The sequence below is a fragment of the Zea mays genome, chromosome 9 (genome assembly GCF_902167145.1).
Source record: "Zea mays cultivar B73 chromosome 9, Zm-B73-REFERENCE-NAM-5.0, whole genome shotgun sequence".
NCBI lineage: Eukaryota > Viridiplantae > Streptophyta > Magnoliopsida > Poales > Poaceae > Zea > Zea mays.
The window spans coordinates 157,594,566-157,614,387 of NC_050104.1; the positions used below are offsets into that span (position 1 = coordinate 157,594,566).

General features: G+C 42.2%; 1 protein-coding gene and 1 pseudogene across 2 annotated transcripts; both read right to left on the minus strand.

Moving 5' to 3' along the window:
* Positions 1-704: 704 nt before the first annotated feature.
* Positions 705-3,152, minus strand: LOC100283956 (uncharacterized). Of its 2 annotated transcripts, NM_001348979.1 has the most exons (3): positions 2,728-3,152; positions 2,550-2,619; positions 705-2,445 (listed from the first exon to the last, which is right to left on the minus strand). In NM_001348979.1, the coding sequence occupies exon 3, from the start codon at positions 2,323-2,325 to the stop codon at positions 1,039-1,041; it is 1,287 nt and encodes a 428-aa protein (NP_001335908.1). In that variant the 5' UTR covers positions 2,326-2,445; positions 2,550-2,619; positions 2,728-3,152; the 3' UTR covers positions 705-1,038. The 2 variants fall into 2 exon arrangements, with proteins under 2 accessions (NP_001335908.1, NP_001335909.1); NM_001348980.1 differs by lacking the exon at positions 2,550-2,619 and having other exon boundaries at positions 2,728-3,086.
* Positions 3,153-7,336: 4,184 nt separating this feature from the next.
* On the minus strand, positions 7,337-9,398 carry LOC103640439 (uncharacterized; annotated as a pseudogene).
* Between the last annotated feature and the right edge of the window lie 10,424 nt (positions 9,399-19,822).

The window sequence follows — 19,822 nt, forward strand, 5'->3', positions numbered from 1 at the left end:
AGAAAAAAAAAACTGTTTGACATCATCATGTGACACAACCATACTTTTATACGGCAAGCGCTACCATTTGAATTTACTCATCATGAGCTCTAAATTCTACACTATAAATTTAAATTTACCAAGGGTCCTAACTTATTGGGAAGAAAAAAAACATTTGGACCGTGATCCATTACCACCCTTATATGTACTTCATAAATCCATTTCTTGCAACATCTCAGGCAAGGAGAACTGCAGAAGAGCACACTCATTGGAGTTAGGAAGTTTCTAACAAATTCCTCGTGTTCTCTTATTGCATCTACCACTTCAGAATGACAATGTGCTAACACGGATCGTGCAAAATCAAACAGCTTCGTGGTTTTCACGAATCATTCAACCATATTATAAACTATAAACATCAAGAGCAGAACCATAAGCGCAAGGGTCCATTAGACCTGTGCATTCACAGTATGACTACCAGTCCAAACATCAGTGCAATCAAACACCAACATAATGTATGCCATTTTAGAGCCAAGTGGATCCGGCATATATATGGAACATGAAAAATCCAGCACAATAGTTCACACATGCCAGCATGTCACCACCAAGCACCGACTTGGTGGCTCATGACAGCAAGGAAGGTATGCACATTTATGAAACAGGCAAGATGAACCAAAAAAAAAAGAAGTTAGCATTCCTTGCAGCTACAGGCGAATCAAACATTTCTTAACAGGTTCCTCATCAATAGATAAAACCCATCTCGAAGCTGTTTCTAGATTATTAATATGACATTTGTTTTGCATAGTCTCGTATCTTTGAAATCACGAGCAGTTGATTCAAATGCAAATGTAGAAATGGATTAGCAGGGAAACAGGAGTATCAGAACTCAAGGGTTACATGAGACTGCTGACAATCAGCTGATGTCCACATAATTCCGGAACTGGGCCAGACGGCAGAAACCGCTACTACGAAGAATAAGGGCCGAAGCAATTGGGACAGGCTACCTCTGTGCATACCATCCTTCATAAATATCCACTGCACTTATCTTTTATTCAGTGGAACTCAGCAACCCATCACGGCGCAGTTGTACACGAAGTTCCCAGATGGCCGCCTGGCAATCAAATTCCACACAGGCGGCCGCTCGTTTGGGGTCCATGAGTTGAGCTCAATAGTACGGCCAGTGTAGGTCCTCGGACCTCCGATGACAATCAGGCAGTCACCGCAGGCTCGGAAAGCAAGGCCCCAACCATTCATTGACACAGACCGTTCAGGCAGTTTTCCAAGGGTGATCCACCTGTTGTTCTTCTTGTCATACTTCTTGAGGTCATTCTCGCTGTAATCAGCGGCGTATAGCTCGTTGCTGACAACTGCAATAAGGGGAGGAGCACCAGTCACTCCATTGAGGCCTTCAGACATGTTCTCGATTATCCTCCAGGAACGCCTCTTCAAGTCATACTCCTCCCCACAAGTCAGCAATTTGTTGTTGTTAGCCACACCACCTATCACATAGAACTTGCCATCCATGAAAACCCCAGAACACATCTTCCTTGCCCTATTCATGCTTGGGAGGGGCGTCCAGGTATGTGTCTCAGAGTCATACATCTCTGCAGAGCTCAGTATGTTGCCAATAGAATCAGTGCCTCCAGCAACGAAGGCCTTTTCCCCAACACTTGTTGAACCAAACAGGCACCGCGGAGAGTTCATTGGATGAGCCCTGGTCCATGAATTGGTTAGGATGCTGTATCTGAAGACAATACGTGCCATCCCAAACACAAGCAGTTCAGTGCCCACTGCAAGTGATTCCTTGTCAGAGCACATGAAGCATTCATCAGGCGGCATCTTAGGCACTTGGATCCAGCGCTCTCGATATGGGTCATAGGCATCCCATTCAAGAACGTTGCAGGAGAAGTAGACCCAATGCTCGGCCACCCCATTCTGGCGCCGCAGGCGGTAGATCTCCCCGCTGCGGACCATGGATCGGAAGTCCCGGCTGAGGGAGGCCACCGAGCCGTAGTCGGACCGAGATAGCCGGAGGAGGCAATTGAGGGTCAGGTCACGGCCGATTGAATTCATGGGGTTGCTCCCAGTGCCCTGCTGCTCTCCGCAACCGGAGGCATGGCGGCTGGAGCCGCGACCCTCGGAGATGTCCGGCGTGTGCGGCTGCGGAGACGGCGGCTTGCTGCGCTTGCCGCCGCCGTCAGCTTCGTCGAGGTCTTCGACCTCGACGTCTTCCGGCGCCGGGCGCTTGCCGCCGAGGACCTCGTGAGCGAGGTACGCCCACTGCGTCTCCGTCTCGCAGGAGCTCAGCAGGGAGCGCGGAACAAGGTAGGACTTCCCTTCCAGCATCATGGCTTCACCCCAAAAAAAAGCTTTCTATTCTTGCTTTATTTCCTCCTCCTAAATCCTAATTTGAAATTGATCCAGAAAAATATGAAACCTTAGCTTGCTTAGCAGTCCCGTTCTTGCAATCTGCAGGAGCCAAAATCGAACAGAAAGAAAGTAAGCGGAGATGAAATCAACGGGAACAAAGGGATCAAGAACACGGGAAGCCTTGAGATCTGAGGAGAGCCAACCTCGTGAATAAAACAGGCATAAAAAATCGAATCTCGCAGCGCGACGCGAACACGACCGATCTCCCTAAATCTGCGAAGAAAGAACCAAATCTCTAACTCTCAGCTCCGCCATAGGTCGACCGATAACACGAATCCGAGCCAGGCAAGCAAGACGCCAAAGTAAGTAAAGGGAGCTCACCTTAAATCAAATCCATGGCAGATCGCGGGCACCAAATCTGCGCTCAAAGATCGCGCCCTGGAGCCCAATCAGGTCCTGGCCGACCCTCCGCTCCCCGAGAAATCCCCTCCTCCGGTTTCCCGGTCCTCCCCCACTCGGTAGTTGGCCTGCTGGCAGGCGGCCTCTCCCGTCCCCCGTCGGCCCCCCTCTCGCCCTCCTACCGATGCGTGAGGATTTATACCTGTAGAGCTAGATAGATGGATAGATAGATGGCTGGCTCTATCTACTGATGCCACTTGGTTACGACTGCCGCTTCTAATGCTTCTGGCCTCTGCTGCAACCCCTGCTGCCTCCCTCCCTCGACCTCCCTCTCTCTTCTCTCCCCTCACGTAGCGTAGCGTGCTCCTCTGCTCTCTCTCTCTCTCTCTCTCGTACTTGGGGAAATGGGACTCTCCCCTCCCTCACTTTATTTCTTTCCCTTTTTATTCCCCTCGAATTTCTCTCTCCTGCTCTGGGCTGCCCCCTTCCTCCCCCCCTCTCTCTCTCTTCCTTTCGCTTTGTGTGCGTCCGTCTGTTTTGGCTCGTCGGAATTGGAAACCGCGCAGACCTCAGAAATAGAAAAGGGCGGAAGCGGCCACCGGCCAGCTCACCTGAAGCTGAGGTGGATTATCACTGCCCTTCGCATCCTCCGCTCCGCTCCAGCACTGTACACGCGACGGCGTACGTCTTTCGCGTATCCTTTCAATTTCCTTTCATCCGATGTTGATTGGCTTGGCGGCAGTAGAATCCTTTTTTTAATATGACAGAGTAGTACATTATTCTGCTACGGCGCTACCGCAAATATAAAATGTTTTCTATTTGCCTGTCGTTGCCTTGGTTATTCGTATTATTTACATAAATTCACTCTAGATTCGACTGAAGATATCAATAATACTAATAAAATAATATATATATATATATATATATTCTTATAAAGATTATTTCAACATATAATAATTACGTCTTATGAAAAGAGGCAGCTAGCAAACGCTATTAAAATTAGCTATTGTACAGCTGGTTGTACACTTATTTTAAGATAAATTTTGAATTCTAAAAGTGTAGTTATTTTATGATAGAGAAAGTACTTGTATATATATGACCACCGGCTTACAATAGATACAACCACTATTTCGATTTTAAAATGTGTACAGATAATCAGTGCATTCATTATGAGTGTGAAGAAATAATGAAGTGGTCCTGCAAACAAATCTTGTAGAGCAAGTCTAATAATGATAGAGTTAAGTTTTTGGCTATTAGCCGACTCAACATATATAATACTAGGTGTATGCCCGTGCATTGCTACGGAGTCAATATATAATGGTAAAATACATTAAGATGTGAAGTACTACGATAAAATGCATTGATATGCAAAAAAAAACTAATTGTTATTCTATACTTTTGTTAGTAGTACTAAAAGTGGATGTTTGTATACCTAAAAATAATATAAGATTGTACATATGCTTTGTCATTGACATCTCAAATAAAATACGTTGATTCCATAGAAGGATAGTGTACATTAATAACAAAATCCAAAAATTCTCCATCATAGATAAATAGAGTTTAGATATTCAGATGAATAAGTATAAAATAAACTTTTGATAGATTCTAGTGTTTTTTGCAATTTCAGTATGAGAGATAAGAGATATACACCAGGTCACCAGGTATATTGCTCCGGAAATTTGAAATTACAAAGAGCATGCACGTACATGCATGCTTCTAAAATTATATTTTGCATGAAAACAAAGAATAAAGATAATCCATGACGAGAACATAACTTTTGAAATCAGTTTTACTGGATACGTAATATTCTAACTTCTAAGGAACATGTTAAGCATACAAAGTTCTATCATCAAAATATGACTTCTGAGGGAGACCAAGGAAGGGGAATTACTTGTGTTAATCGTCAAAATGTGATTTCTTCTTCCCTTTGGCCACACACAGAGAACAACCTGCGTGAGAAGAACAACCACACCCAAAATAAGACAAGATCTAAACAAATAGAAAAGGCAGGCATAATGAGGAAATCAAAGAAGGGTGCATCCCTTCCTTATTGCGGGATATGGTGAGCCAGACAGGAGCTACGCCAGCGATGAGGATGGGAAGCACGACGCTGCGTGAGGGAGAGCCATGCCTCTACCATCCACCACAGAGACTAAAGAGGCCAGTACACAGAAGAACAAAGTGGATAAAGGTTCAGGTGTAATTTACTGAATTGCCTTGATCAAAAAGAGTAAATGGGGAGAGGAAAATTGAATGGAGTCGAAAGAGATAGTACGGAGAAGAGACAACAGCAGATCCGTAGATGTAGTTCCACGTATATTTGCTCACCGTTCACCTTGCCTCGTATGTTGTTCTCATCCGTACAGAAAACAAAGTGTGAAGCTTCAATGGTGCCCTCGCCGAGGCAGCCCCATTCACGGTAAAGCGTTGTGCTTTTCTACCCAATAAGACGTCTGATGGTGGCACCAAGTGTTGTGCTTTACATATTAGTGGGCTAAAAATATACAACTCTGCAACAAAAAAGATGGTGGCACCTGGTAAAATGTTGTGCTTTTCTACCCAATAGTTACATATGTGTTCAATACATGTTATAGAATGATACCTCTGATGCCCTTCCTATTATGACAGTAATATGACATAATGCCAATATATACTTTTTGTGTGAACTGTACCATGAATGCTTGACCCATTTATATATAACAAGAACAATATTGTGCACATACATGATCAATATTGCGCACATCAGCAAGATAACAAACATGTGTCATATCAGCTTGCAAGTAAAAGCACTGGACACATGTTGCTAAGGCAAGATAACAAACATGTGTCATATGAGATATTGTTAAGGCAATAAGTATCATCAGTACCTCACCTTGCAGGCTTGCACCCACCGAGCTTGGATGAACTCCTTGAGCGAGGAGACTATTGAGTGAGATGAAATCCGTCACCTGGAAGCTCCAAACTCCAGAACTCAAAATGTTAAAGAAATCTTCAGGGCTCAAAATAGGACAAGAAATTACCAGGTAACTAATTTTTGAACCTGAAACAAGAAATGCAACTCTAGTTGTGGTGCCTAAAGATAGAATGTTGTTGGCCATGTGGGAGATATTACCAGAGCATTCATTGCATCATCCAATGCCTCATGTGGCATATGCCATTCATCAGATATGACAGGCAACATCGAGCATAAGTGGTTGGGGAAACCATTGTACCAACTTCGATAAACCGCATGATAAAGAACAATTAGAAAAGACCAAGACAACAACAACCTTCAGGTAACTGCAATATACCTGTTCTAACAGCAATATTTTTAGCGTATATAACCCAGAGCTGTTTTCCATTAGTGCCTTAATATATTAGGGATCATATTGGAAGACATTGAACCTATGACTCTAATCACATCCAATCATGCAACTCCAGCATCTATGTGACATCCATATAAAATAGAAGAGCAGAACACATTAAACCTGGGAATAGAAATCAATGGTAGTAGTAAAATCCTTCTGTCGAAATGCATTGTCACCCTTTTTTGAGTTCAACATATCTTGCATCTGATTCGTCCACATCTGGAACGAGAGCTGCAGCAAAAAAATAAAGTATGAAGAGGATGACATAGCGGCAAATATGAACATTTTGTCTTAAAAAATGTGATAGAAAACGTCAAATTTTAATCCACATGACGAACCAAAAAAATATTCTAGCACAACAAAATCATTACTGTTGAGATTAAGCACCTCTCATTTTAGTCCAGGCACTGGTGCTGAGTCTGGGCCTCCACGTTGCTCGTCCTCGACGACTCCGGCCTCGTCTTGCACGAAGACGACGACTGCTCTATGCTTATCAACTGGTTAGTAGTCACAGACACCGTGTCCCGTGTCCTTTGTTCTCACAGGGCCCCATCCGCTTTGTGCGCCTCACCTACCGCTTCATGGTGTTGTTCGTGCACTACAGTGCGCTCCAGTACTTGTTCTAGGTCCTCGTTGTGGGGGAGTTGAGGACCTCATCCTCGTCAACCGCCACTTACCGACCTCCGTGAGCCTCCTCGTCGATGTCCTCCACCTTGCCTCCCTCCGCACCCTCTACCTCGGCTTCTGGCGCTTCCCAGACACCACTGTACTCCCGCGGGGCTGCACTGCTGTGTTCCCCTACCTCTAGGAGATTGGACTCTGTGCTACCATCATCCACGCTAGGGACATCGACCACCTGCTTGACTGCATCCCCGTGCTCAAGTTCGGCAGCGGCTAGCATCTACTTCACCGACCCTGTCCGGATTCACAACTAAATCCTCTAGTTCTATAAGTGATTAAGTTGTGGGTCATGACATTACTATCAGGCCCTCATTACGATCAGTCAGAAAAAATCAGCACTTGTACAATGCATAAACATAATAGAAAAGGCAATTCAGTTAGCATTGACAAATGATTAGAATGCCATAAAGAAGCTAAAAATACAAGCATAATAATCATTATGCATATGAGTTTGGAAAACAATAATATGCAATGATACACATTAAAAATTGACATAAAAGGACATGAATGTTTGCACAGCACTTAATTCTGCTTAGTAATGAAGCACTTCAAATTTGGATCAGTCAATAAAAATCAGGGGAAGTGGGGCAATACCTGAATGCGTTTCTTGGAAGCCTTAGTTTCCTTAGTAGCCTACAACCACGAAGATGCCACAGTGCTGAGTCACGCAGCCTATTCAAGTTGCGGAGATCCAATGAAGTTAATTCTTGACAATATTCCCCAACAGTCTTGATGGAAGCTGAGGTAAGTTCCCTACAATTAGATAGCAAGACAGATATACAGTTCCATGTTGCTTTTGAATACTGGCATAATAGTAATATAACTATGGTACTGATACTTCCAAAAGGAAACTATTTCCTAAAGTAGGAATATGCAAAGACTTACAAGCAACCAGCAAATGCTAACTCCTTCAGACTTGAACCATGCACAGGAATGAGCCCCTTCACAAACTTGTCACACGGAGATTGTATTCCAAACATTGCCAAAACCTCTAGATGATTAATCTTTTGTAGAGCAGGAAGAATTGCCATAGCATCCACGTTTGTGCAATCAGCTATATACAGTTCTCTAAGAACTGAATGTAACTTGTTTGCAAGAATATTGATTCCAGATTAAGTGAGAAGAGAACACTCACACATATTTATGGAACATAAAGAAGGTGCAGCCGAGATGATTGTGACTAAACCATTATCTAAAAGCTGATAATTTCCCTTCAGAGATATTTTTCTCAACAATGGCATACAGTTAGGAACCTTAGCTAAGGTAGTTGGCAATATGTAATCAGGCATGCATCTCCCAGATATATCAAGATGTAGGGATGAAAACGGTCTGAAACGGTATTTATTCGGTAATCAGTTTTTTCTTTGATTGCGAATAAATAGGATATAGAATATACAATACAAATTTGTATTCTTATTTTTAACATCCAGCTTGTTAAGATTCATAAAAGGTAAACCTCAAATTCATCCTACATTTTTTCAAATAATAGATATAAACTTCGGTATGGATTCGGAAACAAATTCGGTAATTTTTTCAACTTTTTGTGTTGTAGGGAGCAAATAATACATAAAACAACTTATATAATATTTTATTCATATTTGTACTAATGTGCTTGATAACATAAGAAAAGATCAACATCAAACTTTATACATATCTATTTTAAAATATTAAATTTGTTCTAACAGTTCGGATTACCACTTTCATCCCTATCAAGATGTAGATCCTACATTAAGACAAACACTGAATGAGTTCTCACACGTTAATTTATCCAAAAGAAATAAGATCGTACTAAAAGGAAAAATAATGTGTCCATAGCACAGAAACTATAGAGTAAACAAATAGTACCTGCAAGCTTTCAATGCTGCATTTCCCAAAAGTTTTCTCAAAGTCATCCTCACTCAGCCATGAACACTCACTGAGATGCCGTTCTGTAGGACAATCACACAATAGTTCATTGAGAAGATAAGTATTCATCTTCCTAGAGTGACACAGAATCTTGAACAGCCTATTCTTTAGCTCCTCTGGAATACCTTCAAGTGATCCAATACATTTAGAATGTTTCACAAGAGTATTTAAGCATAAGTTTGTAAGTGATGGGGCAGCTTGAGCTCGTGCTGGATTCTTCCCATCCTTTGAAGGCGATCAAACAATGACCCTACTTGCAGATTTGTTCAGCTTTGAAGAATTCAACTCTCGAGCTCTCAACTTAGCTTCTATTGCTTCATACATCCTTACAGCAGTTACGAATGAGCCTGGCCAGTCCTGAGAGTCAGGACAAGGCTCTTCATCATCATCTTCACTATGCTCATCTTTATCTGCTTTAAAGAAAGCAAATTCAGGAGCCAACCCAATAGCTCTCTCTTTTGATGTTTGTCTGCGATATGACACCGTAGAAGCAGAAACCGATCCTGGATTAAGCTGAGTCTCTTTGGAATGCACGGGATCCAAATCTGGCTCGTCCTCACTGGAGACCAGAGATGATAAACTATCTTCTGCAGCCATCTTTCCCAGGCCAATGAGCTCGGGGCGGTGGTCGTCTTGGAGCTCGGCCATGGCGGTGGGGTAGGTGGGGGATAGGGGTGTGCGTGTCTGTGGGGGAGGGGGCGCTGCATCGATGGCGGGCATTGTGGGGCGGGGGTGGGGTGGGGGCATGGGCAGGCGAGAGGGAATCACGACGTTAAATTGTAGCTGATATTGTCTTTTTTATGGGTAGTTATAATACGTTAAATTGAAATTTAATATTCATGAGGCAGAGGTTGTAGCATAAATGAAATTCGCGACAACCGAAGTTTATGGTGTAGTGATGCTACTTCAGTTCAGCTTATCTGAAGATGGAATTAGCTGAAATCTTCGGATAAACAGTGTCACTGCATCTTCCTTATGTTATTCCTGTTTGTAGTACTGATTTGTTATTATTTATAGAGCGGTGCAAAGAAGGTTTACAGGAAGTTCAGACATTTCAAGGGTGCGACAGTTGATTTAATATGCAGACCCATTAGACTTCAATGCTGTTTTTGTGGTGCATCTTCTAATTCATTCCAGTTGATTTAATATGCAGACCCATTATATTATTTCTGGTTACCTCTACTTTTTAGTGGTTCATTTGCTACTTATTTTAATAGTTCAAAGGAACAAAGCATTATCGTTAGCCATTCTTAAATAGTGCAATGCTATTAGAACGTTTGCTTTCAATGGTTTAATGACCGCAACTTTCAACTGATGCAAAGGAGAAGTGATAGAAGTAAAATTCTGAGAATGTTGTCCCTACTTTTTTTTGTTTACTGATTTATATGGCCTCGAAATGCTATCCTATATAATGAACCTAACCGTAAGAAAAAAATGTTCTAGTAAATCCCCACTTTAGCATTAATAAGTTATGGCATAACCACATATCAGTACCTCTTTCTTTTATAGGAAAACAAGGCTAAATATACCATTGAAATTTTAATTCAGGTGTCTCCAGCCAAATGTTATAATAGGCAAGAACAAACATAAACTGATGATAAATAAACTGTCTTCTCAGGCTGATAGTGAAAATAAGGTTTCATAATTAGTTCCTGTCAATAAATAGTTATTTGGAATACTCCATCATTCTAATCTTGTATTATTCCATAGAACAGATGGTTGGTTGTAAATCAAGGGGTTATTTGTTCACACGTGCACATTTAGGACTTTGTTCAGATGAACTTCATGTCTGCGGTGACCCAGCTGTTGTTCCCCTTATCCAGCGAATTCTTGAAGATACCGGTGATGTAGTTACGGTAATCTAGATTTAGTAACCAAATGGACAATACTGCTACTGAGGACTTATATATTATTTTTTTGTCCATTATGGTCGTTGTGAATTTGAAGTGTGTTAAGGTTGATAACCATTTTACTCTGTCAGACAATTAAACGTTACCTATGTAGAAGCATAAGGAAAAAGGTATGTAGAAACACTGACCCTGGAGGGCATAGTTGGTGTTGTTTTAATCTTTGAACATATATGGTTCCAGACTCCAAAGCAATGCAGCAAGCATGCTAAATTGCGTAACCGATGCATACAGGTCATGAAACTGAATGAGCATGGAGTAACCAAAGGTCACATACCAGAGACTTATACACAAGTTGGGATTAGAATGTCAGGCAATATGAGTTTGGACATGTTTGCACTTACTGAACATACGACGGTCAGTAGATTACAGCACATACCTTTCCTTGACAGCAATTTCATCAGACTGTCCTGTTACATAGGAAGGAGGTTTCAGATTCAGCCGTGGTCGCTCTGCTACCCTGCTCTCAGCATCTGCTCCCAAAACTCATGTTTCAGTAGCCCTTGCATTCTGGTGCAGATCATGATTATCCTCAGCCTTCATGAGGCCAGCAGTAACCTGGACGGCTGGACTTGGGGCACCTATACAATCATGATCGCATCACCAACAAAAAAACAATTAGATTTTCAGTATCATTGTGAAAGCTTCCATACCTATTACCAATTTAATAGAAATAAAGAAACCATGACGAGGCAGTAAAAAATACAATAACATTTGCATAGAGGTATATCTAGCAGACAAATACTGTTGCAGTACTCTGGTTTGTCGCTATTGCATGAACGACATAGCAACTAAATTTGCCATGACCAACACACACAGACTTGAGACATGGAAAGAACAAATCATAACCACCTGCTTCTCTTCGACATAGGTAGGACGCTGTTTAGGATCCTCAATTGGCTTGGACCGATGAAGCAGCTTCAACTTGGGTCTCTCTGGCACCTCCCCGGTTCTCCCTTCCCTAATCCTTCATGTGACGCGGGTCTCACTGGTGCGGCGCCCCTCTCCACCCCACTATCTAGCTCTCACCCCAACAGACCTAGGCCTCTCAATCTCTGGCGGGGCCACGGGAGTCTCCAACACCGGAACTGACACCGGCGCCGGCGGAGACGTGGGCTTCGACGGGTGCCATCTTCCGGAGATGACCTTCTCCACTGCGCTCGCCTGGGCGATGCGTGTCGCGGACCAGATCTGGCATGCGGCGATGCGCACGGGGAGGGAGGCCGGGTTGCGGGAGGGGATTCGCGGCGTGGGCGGGCGGTTTGCGCGGCGGGATTCGCCGCGGGCGTTGCGGGAGAGGATTCGTGTCGTGCGGGCGGCTCGAGGCGGGGGCAGTCTACAGTAACCCCTTAATAGTTAGTAGAGATGGTCCGTCTCTTATTTGTCTATAAGCAACTTTTTTTATTGCTACTTCACGCACCTCCCACATTCTCTTTTTAAGCCTCATTATATTCACTTAGACCATTCCCACCGGTGGGTTTCATTTTACGAATTCTAAGGATGCTACCTCATCGTAAGAGCATGTACAACTCGAAGTCTTTGGTTCGGTTTCCAAATATAAGGAATATATAAGAAATTATATGATAAAACTCAGATCCTCTCTACATCATAAATGTATAAGAGATAACAAATGTAGAGATTCATATATGTAAAGAAGGTTTCTTCGCGAAAAGTCCGTCTCTTGATTTTTCATTTACTTAACCACCTAAAGTCCCTCAAGAGGCCTCTAATTAATGAGGTTGTACATATCCTAAGGGATGTACACTGAAAAATGAAACCAAGACTTCAAATGCATGATTTCTGTAACGTCTCAAATTTCTATTTTAGAATTTATAAAAGCTCTCTAAAGTTTAGAGAATAAAATGACTTCAAAAAACAATTTTAACCCTTTATAGAGTATATCTCTCTAAACTAAATACATATTGATAACTAAGAATTTGGTATCCGAAACTTAGATCCAAAACTTAAAAACTTAAAGTTGAAGCAACAAATAAAAGAGAGGCTTTCAATATATTTCTTGTTCCCTTTAAAGCACTCTTTAAAAATGTTTGAACAAAAAATTATTAAAACTAGAGTGATTTGTAATAATGTGGGGAAATATTTTTTTTATTTCCATGAGTTATATAAAAGTTTAGATAATTTTTAGAAAAAAGATTTATTTGAATTTGGTTCTCTTATGGGAATTCTATATTTAAAATTTATAGAAAAGTACTAAATAAATTTTCTGCTTTTGCATATCATACTGGATTTCTATTTATGCATTTGAACTTGAGTGTATAATTCAAAATCCAATTTGGGTTTAAACAAATAGAAGTAGAAAAGAAAATAGAAAACAAAAATAAAGAAAAATGGAGAAAGCAATCTTTGGGCCAAATCCCCCCTTCAGCCCCACTAGGCCTTTGCTACCGCGCAACCCATGTAACTAAACCCGGTGCTGACATGTGGGTCCCGTTGGTCAGCTCTCTCATCACTTGCACGCGGTCTCTGGCCGGTGGCCCCCACTGGTCGGACTCTTCTTCCACCCTGGAGTTGCACGGACATGAAAACTGCCTCGCCGAAGTCGTCGGGCGGTTGAAATGACCCAGCTCGGACTCCCCCGTTCCAATGCATAAAACCAACGCGCGACCACCGGGTCTCGCCTAGCCAACCAGTGCTCTCGGCCGAACCCCCTTGAAGGTTCTTGTGGTCTATCCAGGCGCTTGCGGTGCTTGGAGCAGGGGGGGAATTTCTCACCACCACCAATGTCCGTCGTAGAGCCACATTACTTCTGGGACAAGTCTCCTACATCGCCTTAAGTTCGATAAAATGTACCTCGCATTATTTCGTTTCCTTGGCTATGTGTTGGTGTACTCAGGAGATGGATTTTGGTCACCAGGCTTAGACATGCACCGCGCCGCCGTGTGGAGCTCGTGGGCCGCTGTGTGGGTCTCGCGTATCGTTTCGACCGGATCGATCTGGTTCGTCCGATCTGGATCTTGCATATGAGGATTGATCTCAGCTATTTAAAGTCTATGTCGTTGATCTCCTTTTGGTCGACACTGATTAAAACGTGAAGATACCCCTTTGAGCATTAAATTGCAACCATTCGATCAGATCTGGGCGGTTCTTACTAGATCGTAGCATGGCGCATCCTTGGCCGTTGATCGTAGATCCTGTGGCCATGAGGGCTTATCTGTTTGGAATTAGGAGTGATCTAATCCTGACCATCGAGATTGGATCACACGACTCCAGCGCCCGTACCCCTTCGGTCGTGCCAATTTGCAAAAGAGTCCCTTGGGTCCCTTCAGCCCCACTAGGCCTTTGCTACCGCGCAACCCATGTAACTAAACCCGGTGCTGACATGTGGGTCCCGTTGGTCAGCTCTCTCATCACTTGCACGCGGTCTCTGGCCAGTGGCCCCCACTGGTCGGACTCTTCTTCCACCCTGGAGTTGCACGGACATGAAAACTGCCTCGCCGAAGTCGTCAGGTGGTTGAAACGATCCAGCTCGGACTCCCTTGTTCCCATGCATAAAACCAACGCGCGACCACCGGGTCTCACCTAGCCAACCAGTGCTCTCGGCCGAACCCCCTTGAAGGTTCTTGTGGTCTATCCAGGCGCTTGCGGTGCTCGGAGCAGGGGGAATTTCTCGCCGCCGCCAATGTCCGCCGTAGAGCCACATTACTTTTGGGACAAGTCTCCTCCATCGCCTTAAGTTCGACAAAATGTACCTCGCATTATTTCATTTCCTTGGTTATGTGTTGGTGTACTCAGGGGTGGATTTTGGTCACCAGGCTTAGACATGCACCGCGCCGCCGTGTGGACTGTGGAGCTCGTAGGCCGCCGTGTGGATCTCGCGTATCGTTTCGACCGGATCGATCTGGTTCGTCCGATCTGGATCTTGCATATGAGGATTTATCTCAGCTATTTAAAGTCTATGTCGTTGATCTCCTTTTGGTCGACACTGATTAAAACGTGAAGATACCCCTTTGAGCATTAAACTGCAACCATTCGATCGGATCTGGGCGGTTCTTACTAGATCATAGCATGGCGCATCCTTGGCCGTTGATCGTAGATCCTGTGGCCATGAGGGCTTATCTGTTTGGAATTAGGAGTGATCTAATCCTGACCATCAAGATTGGATCGCACGACTCCAGTGCCCGTACCCCTTCGGTCGTGCCAATTTGCAAAAGAGTCCCTTGGGTTTAGGATAACCAACCCGCCATCTAATGATAGTTATGAAGAATTTAATTTAAGTTTGGGTTTTTACGAATTAAACCATTCCCTTTTTGAAAATAGTAGTTGCAGTCCTAGGTGATCAGAATTTTTATAAAATCAATTCTGAAATTAAATTGTCATATGAAATTAATATAAACACTTAGAAAATCCATAACTTCTCTGTTTTAACCCCGATTTGATCCGTTCAAGTTGTGATAGCTTATTAATAAAATTGCCTACGCAGTGGTAGCCTTAATTGTGTCATTTCACATACTTTTATAATTAGATATTTGGTTATCCTATGTAGGATAGATTAATCTATCTAATTAAAGTAATATGTTTATAATTATAATGTGAATAGAAGATGATCTTTAACTAAGATGTGACTTATATTAAAGTTAATGTATACCTCACATGATTTATAAAATCAATCTAAGGTCTAGTTTTACTTATTTAATCATGAAAATCTTTCGAAAATCATATCTTGCTAACCATAACTCTGATTTTAGTGATTCTCAAACCTGTGATCTCGCAGCAGCGCGTAGAATATTCTTACATTATTTGTTTTTATGTTTAGTGTAATGTTAATTTTACCTATACCATATTTGTTTGTATTGCTATGAGTAGCAGCGAGGTTACGAGTCACTTGAAGACCAACTTGGTACCTGGGAATCTCGAATCTAAGGCAAGTTATGCTCTTGATCACTTTTCTTTACCTAATAATGTTCCTGTTAATCACTGTGACATGCTCAGGTTAATTTGATGAGACCTAATAGGCTTCCCTAACATTGTTTATCCCACACCTTTCAGACAAAAGAACTATTGAGTAGTTTTGCTAGTGTTCTACCTGGTTTTAGGAAATTAATGTTATATTATGATCGGTTTGTTTTATTCAAAATATTTGTAAAAATTTAGAAAGTTTTGGTTTATAGTTAAAGTAAATGGTGTGATAAACTAAATCTTAATGAAAATAAACAATAATTATGATTTTTAATAAAATGTGCCAGACAAACATGATCTCAGAAAAATCAAACGACATTCTTTCTGGTACAGAGGCAGTAGCAAGTTGGCAACATCGTAAAGCCCACTATGGGCGAGTTTCTTTTAATTGGCATATATAATTATCAAATCGATTTCACTTTTGTGCACCTATCATTATTACGGATAAAACTAGATCACATTTGCTTTATAAATTTTAAATATTATATTTATTTATTTATATCACTTGCATACACTCATACGTACAACCAAACATATTACATCTGATCTTTATAAGCTCAGACAACTAACCACGCAAGAGGCTTGCACATATTAAACCATGCTAAAAAGAACCAGGCTCCTCAAATTAGGGCTGGAAAAAAAATTCGATCTCGATGAGCTGGGTCGGGCTCGCAGCAGCTCGCGCTCGGCTCGGACCGGCTCGACGCTCAGAATAAGCCCGAGCCGAGCCTGTTTTTATGGCTCGTGAAAAGAGTGAGCTAGCTCGTCTCGGTGCAGCTCGTGGCTCGACCTAACAACAATTTATTACATAAAATCTTAATTAGCATATAATATTAGTACCAAGTAGACAATTAATTTATGTTATTTGAGATTACTATAAAAATAATCTATTTTCTATATTATATTAGTAATATATCTATTTTACTAATTTAAAATATGTTATTTAAAATATTTTAAGATTTTATATTATAATTTAGAGAGTATATTTACATTTATGACTAGGCTTGCTGACTCGGTGAGCCGAGCCGAGCCGTTTTTTCGAGCTCGCCAGATAGATGAGCCGAGCCGAGCTCGACTCGTTGCATGAGAGAGCCGAGCCGGCTCGTCTCGTTTCCACCCCTACCTCAAATACATGCCACTGTGGCCAAGCTCCCAGAAACGGAAATCAAACGACCCCTTAAGAATCCGGGGCTAATGCTCACGTCAGTCTTAGATCTAACTTTAGGGGAAGTTTAGAGCAACTCCAATAAAATATGTAAAAATTTTCTAAAAACTGATTATAGAGGGCATACTAAAACTAATTAGAGGTGGAATAAAATGTTTACTCCAGCAGTTTTCCCAAAATAAAAACTAAAACGAAACTCGACCAACTTTTAATGCATGTAGCTAGCCCACATGTATGTCGTTGGTTTTTTAAAATTTGCATGTCAGGCTTGTGTTCTCTCACACCAGCAGGACACGCCCGCCACACCACCAGCTAGCGTGCGCACGTATGCAGGCGATTGGGAGAACATTTTTGTCGCGCGTATTTGAGGGATGCCAGTCCTGTTTGTGGGTCGCGAAAAAATGCGAGCGAGGAAGGGGATTCTGTTAGAGTATAGAAATAAACGTTTCTTCTAAAAAATGGTTTTGGAAAGCCTTTGCGTGTTTTTAAGATGCTCTTAATAATATAGCCAATAGCGGCTTTATTATGTTGCCAATTTGCTGACATATTATATATAGTCAACTAAAACGTACTCTTTTAATAACTACCTCATGATACAAGTTATAAATTTGTTACATGGTCCACTTCTCTCGCACAGTCTTGCGAGCCTACTCTCAGCTAACCACCCGTGACTAATTTTTCTCTATATCATTCTCTTTCTTCCACATCAACACCATCTTAAATGTGATATGGCATCTCTTATAGTGTATCTACACCAACTTATTACACCGGCTCTTAGCCGAATCTAATGTAACATGCTGAAGCAAAAATCGTGCCTATGCGGCTATACTACCGGTGTAGTAACTCAGTTAACAAAAATGAAGGCATTCGGTGTCATGAAAACAATCTATTGTCTTTAAGCGATGGACTACTGGTTTCAATTTACTTTCCCCCCCCCCCTACTAATTCGCGATGGATTATGGCCCTGTTTGGGACAGCTGCTGCTTGTTGAAAAAGCAGCTTATCTGATAAGCTGGTAAAAAGCAGCTTCTGCTTGTTGGCTGCTTTTAGTTCATTTTGAGAAGCAGCTGAACTGATAAGCTGCTGCAGAAGCTGCCTGTTTAGCAGAACTTCAGCTTAAATTTGTGAAGAAGCTGAAAATAAGCTGCGCCAAACAGGGCCTATGTAGCTTTCTGCGCTTGTGCTGGGCTCGTGACAAGCTAAAACTATTCCGTGCCATGAGTCGTCCGATAGACCTGCCCTATTTACATAAAGAAAGAAAAAAAATGTTATTATTCATTAATGAGTTATTGTTGTTATTAGATGAAATTTGTTGTATAGTCCACTCAAAGTGTACGTAGGTAGTTAAGGTGGGACTGGCGGTTGTTATTACTGAAATTTATTGACAACCATTAACCTTGCTCTTTTTCTACGCCACTACCGGAATCCGGTGCTTTGCCGAATGCTCGGCGCTTTGCCGAGTGCTTTTTGTCGGGCACTCGGCAAAGTTTTGCTCTCGGTAACGACGACGTTTGCCGAGAGCAGTACTCTCGGTACAGGAATACACTCGGCAAAGATTTCTTTGCCGAGTGCCAAACACTTGGCGAAGGGCGGCTCTCGGCAAAGGGCCGTTAGTCGCCGTCTGAAGCTGACGACCGTTACCTTTACCGAGAGAAAAGTTCTGGCACTCGGCAAAGAATCTTCTCTGCCGAGTGCCCCCCGTTTGACACTCGGCAGAGCAGGCTTTACCGAGACCTTCCTTGGACACTCGACATAGTATATTTTTATTTTTTTATTTTGCCCACCAAACTTTTTGTGGTATGTTCCTACACTACGTAAACCTACATGTACCATTTTGGGACAATTATAAAAGTGTTTTCATAACTATTGGATTTAGTTCGTTTATTTGAATTTCTTCAGAAAATTCACATTTGAACTGCAAGTCATTCGAAACTTGGAAAACCGTGCATGCAAAAAATGATATTCATGCTATTTAGCACAAGTTACGACCTATTTCAGAAGCAGACCAAAAACTTCGAGCACCATACTCACTAAACATGGATGTGAACTTGCTATCTAGCTGTTTAAAATTGTATAAAACACAAACAAAGTCAGAAAATCATGAAACTTGTCCACATGTCATGATATCATATATAGAGGCTGTGATAAAAATTTGAGAATGTTTTGAAAAAGTTGTGAGGGCCATAGCACTCAACATAGAAGCAATACCTGGGCACGGTATAACTTCTTTGTCGAGTGCTGTGGCCCTGTCACTCAGCAAAGAACCTGACAACGGGATCCGCTGGTGGATTCTTTGTCGAGTGCATGTCGTAGACACTCAGTAAAGCCATCGTCTCCTTTACCCGGCGCCGTGACGACTGCTTTTTTTTGCCGAGTGCCGACTGGCACTCGTCAAAGTACCCGATAAAAAGTACTCGGTAAAGAAGCCTTTGCCGATGTACTGTTCGCCGAGCCCTCTTTACCGAATACTACACTCGGCAAAGACTTTGCAGAGTGTTTTTCAGGGTTTGCCGGCACTCGGCAAAGCGCCCGATTCCGGTAGTGAGCGAACTATATATTAACTATTGCATCTAGTTGTCATGCAAGTCACTTGTCATCTGGGATCTTACATAAGATTTCTTCAAACTATTCGATCTCAACGTTATGTTATACAAGCCCTTTGTCACCCTAACATTTGTCCCTATACCCATGTACTCGATCATGCGATTGTCGACCTTACGATTAGTGCTCGGAATTGGACCAGGCTGTCTGGGTCGGATCTACCGTGCTTCGGGCTAAATAGATTCGGACTAAGAAGGCTAGTATAAATAGTGGTCTAGCCCAGCCCTAAAGCACGTCATGTCTTTATTGAGTCGTGTCGGCCTAACCCTAGCCTATATATTTGGACCATATAAAATTCAAATATCGCAACCACATAAAGTCTATAGCTTACTAAATTTAAAATATTAAACAATACGAGCATTTGACTACATAAATAACCATATAAAGTATAAAGCATACTAAATTAAATAAATTAAACAATATGGGATTCATTGGGTCGTGCGGCCTATGCATGTGGGCCATTCCGGGGGCTCGACGGGCCGGAATTTGAGACCCAACCCAATTTTAAGTCGTGCTCCTGTTGGCCCAAAAAATCCGACACATATTTCCGGCGT

Bases quoted from the DNA above. Each gene is read 5' to 3' on its own strand.
- LOC100283956 (NM_001348979.1), bottom strand. From the start codon at position 2,325: ATGATGCTGGAAGGGAAGTCCTACCTTGTTCCGCGCTCCCTGCTGAGC.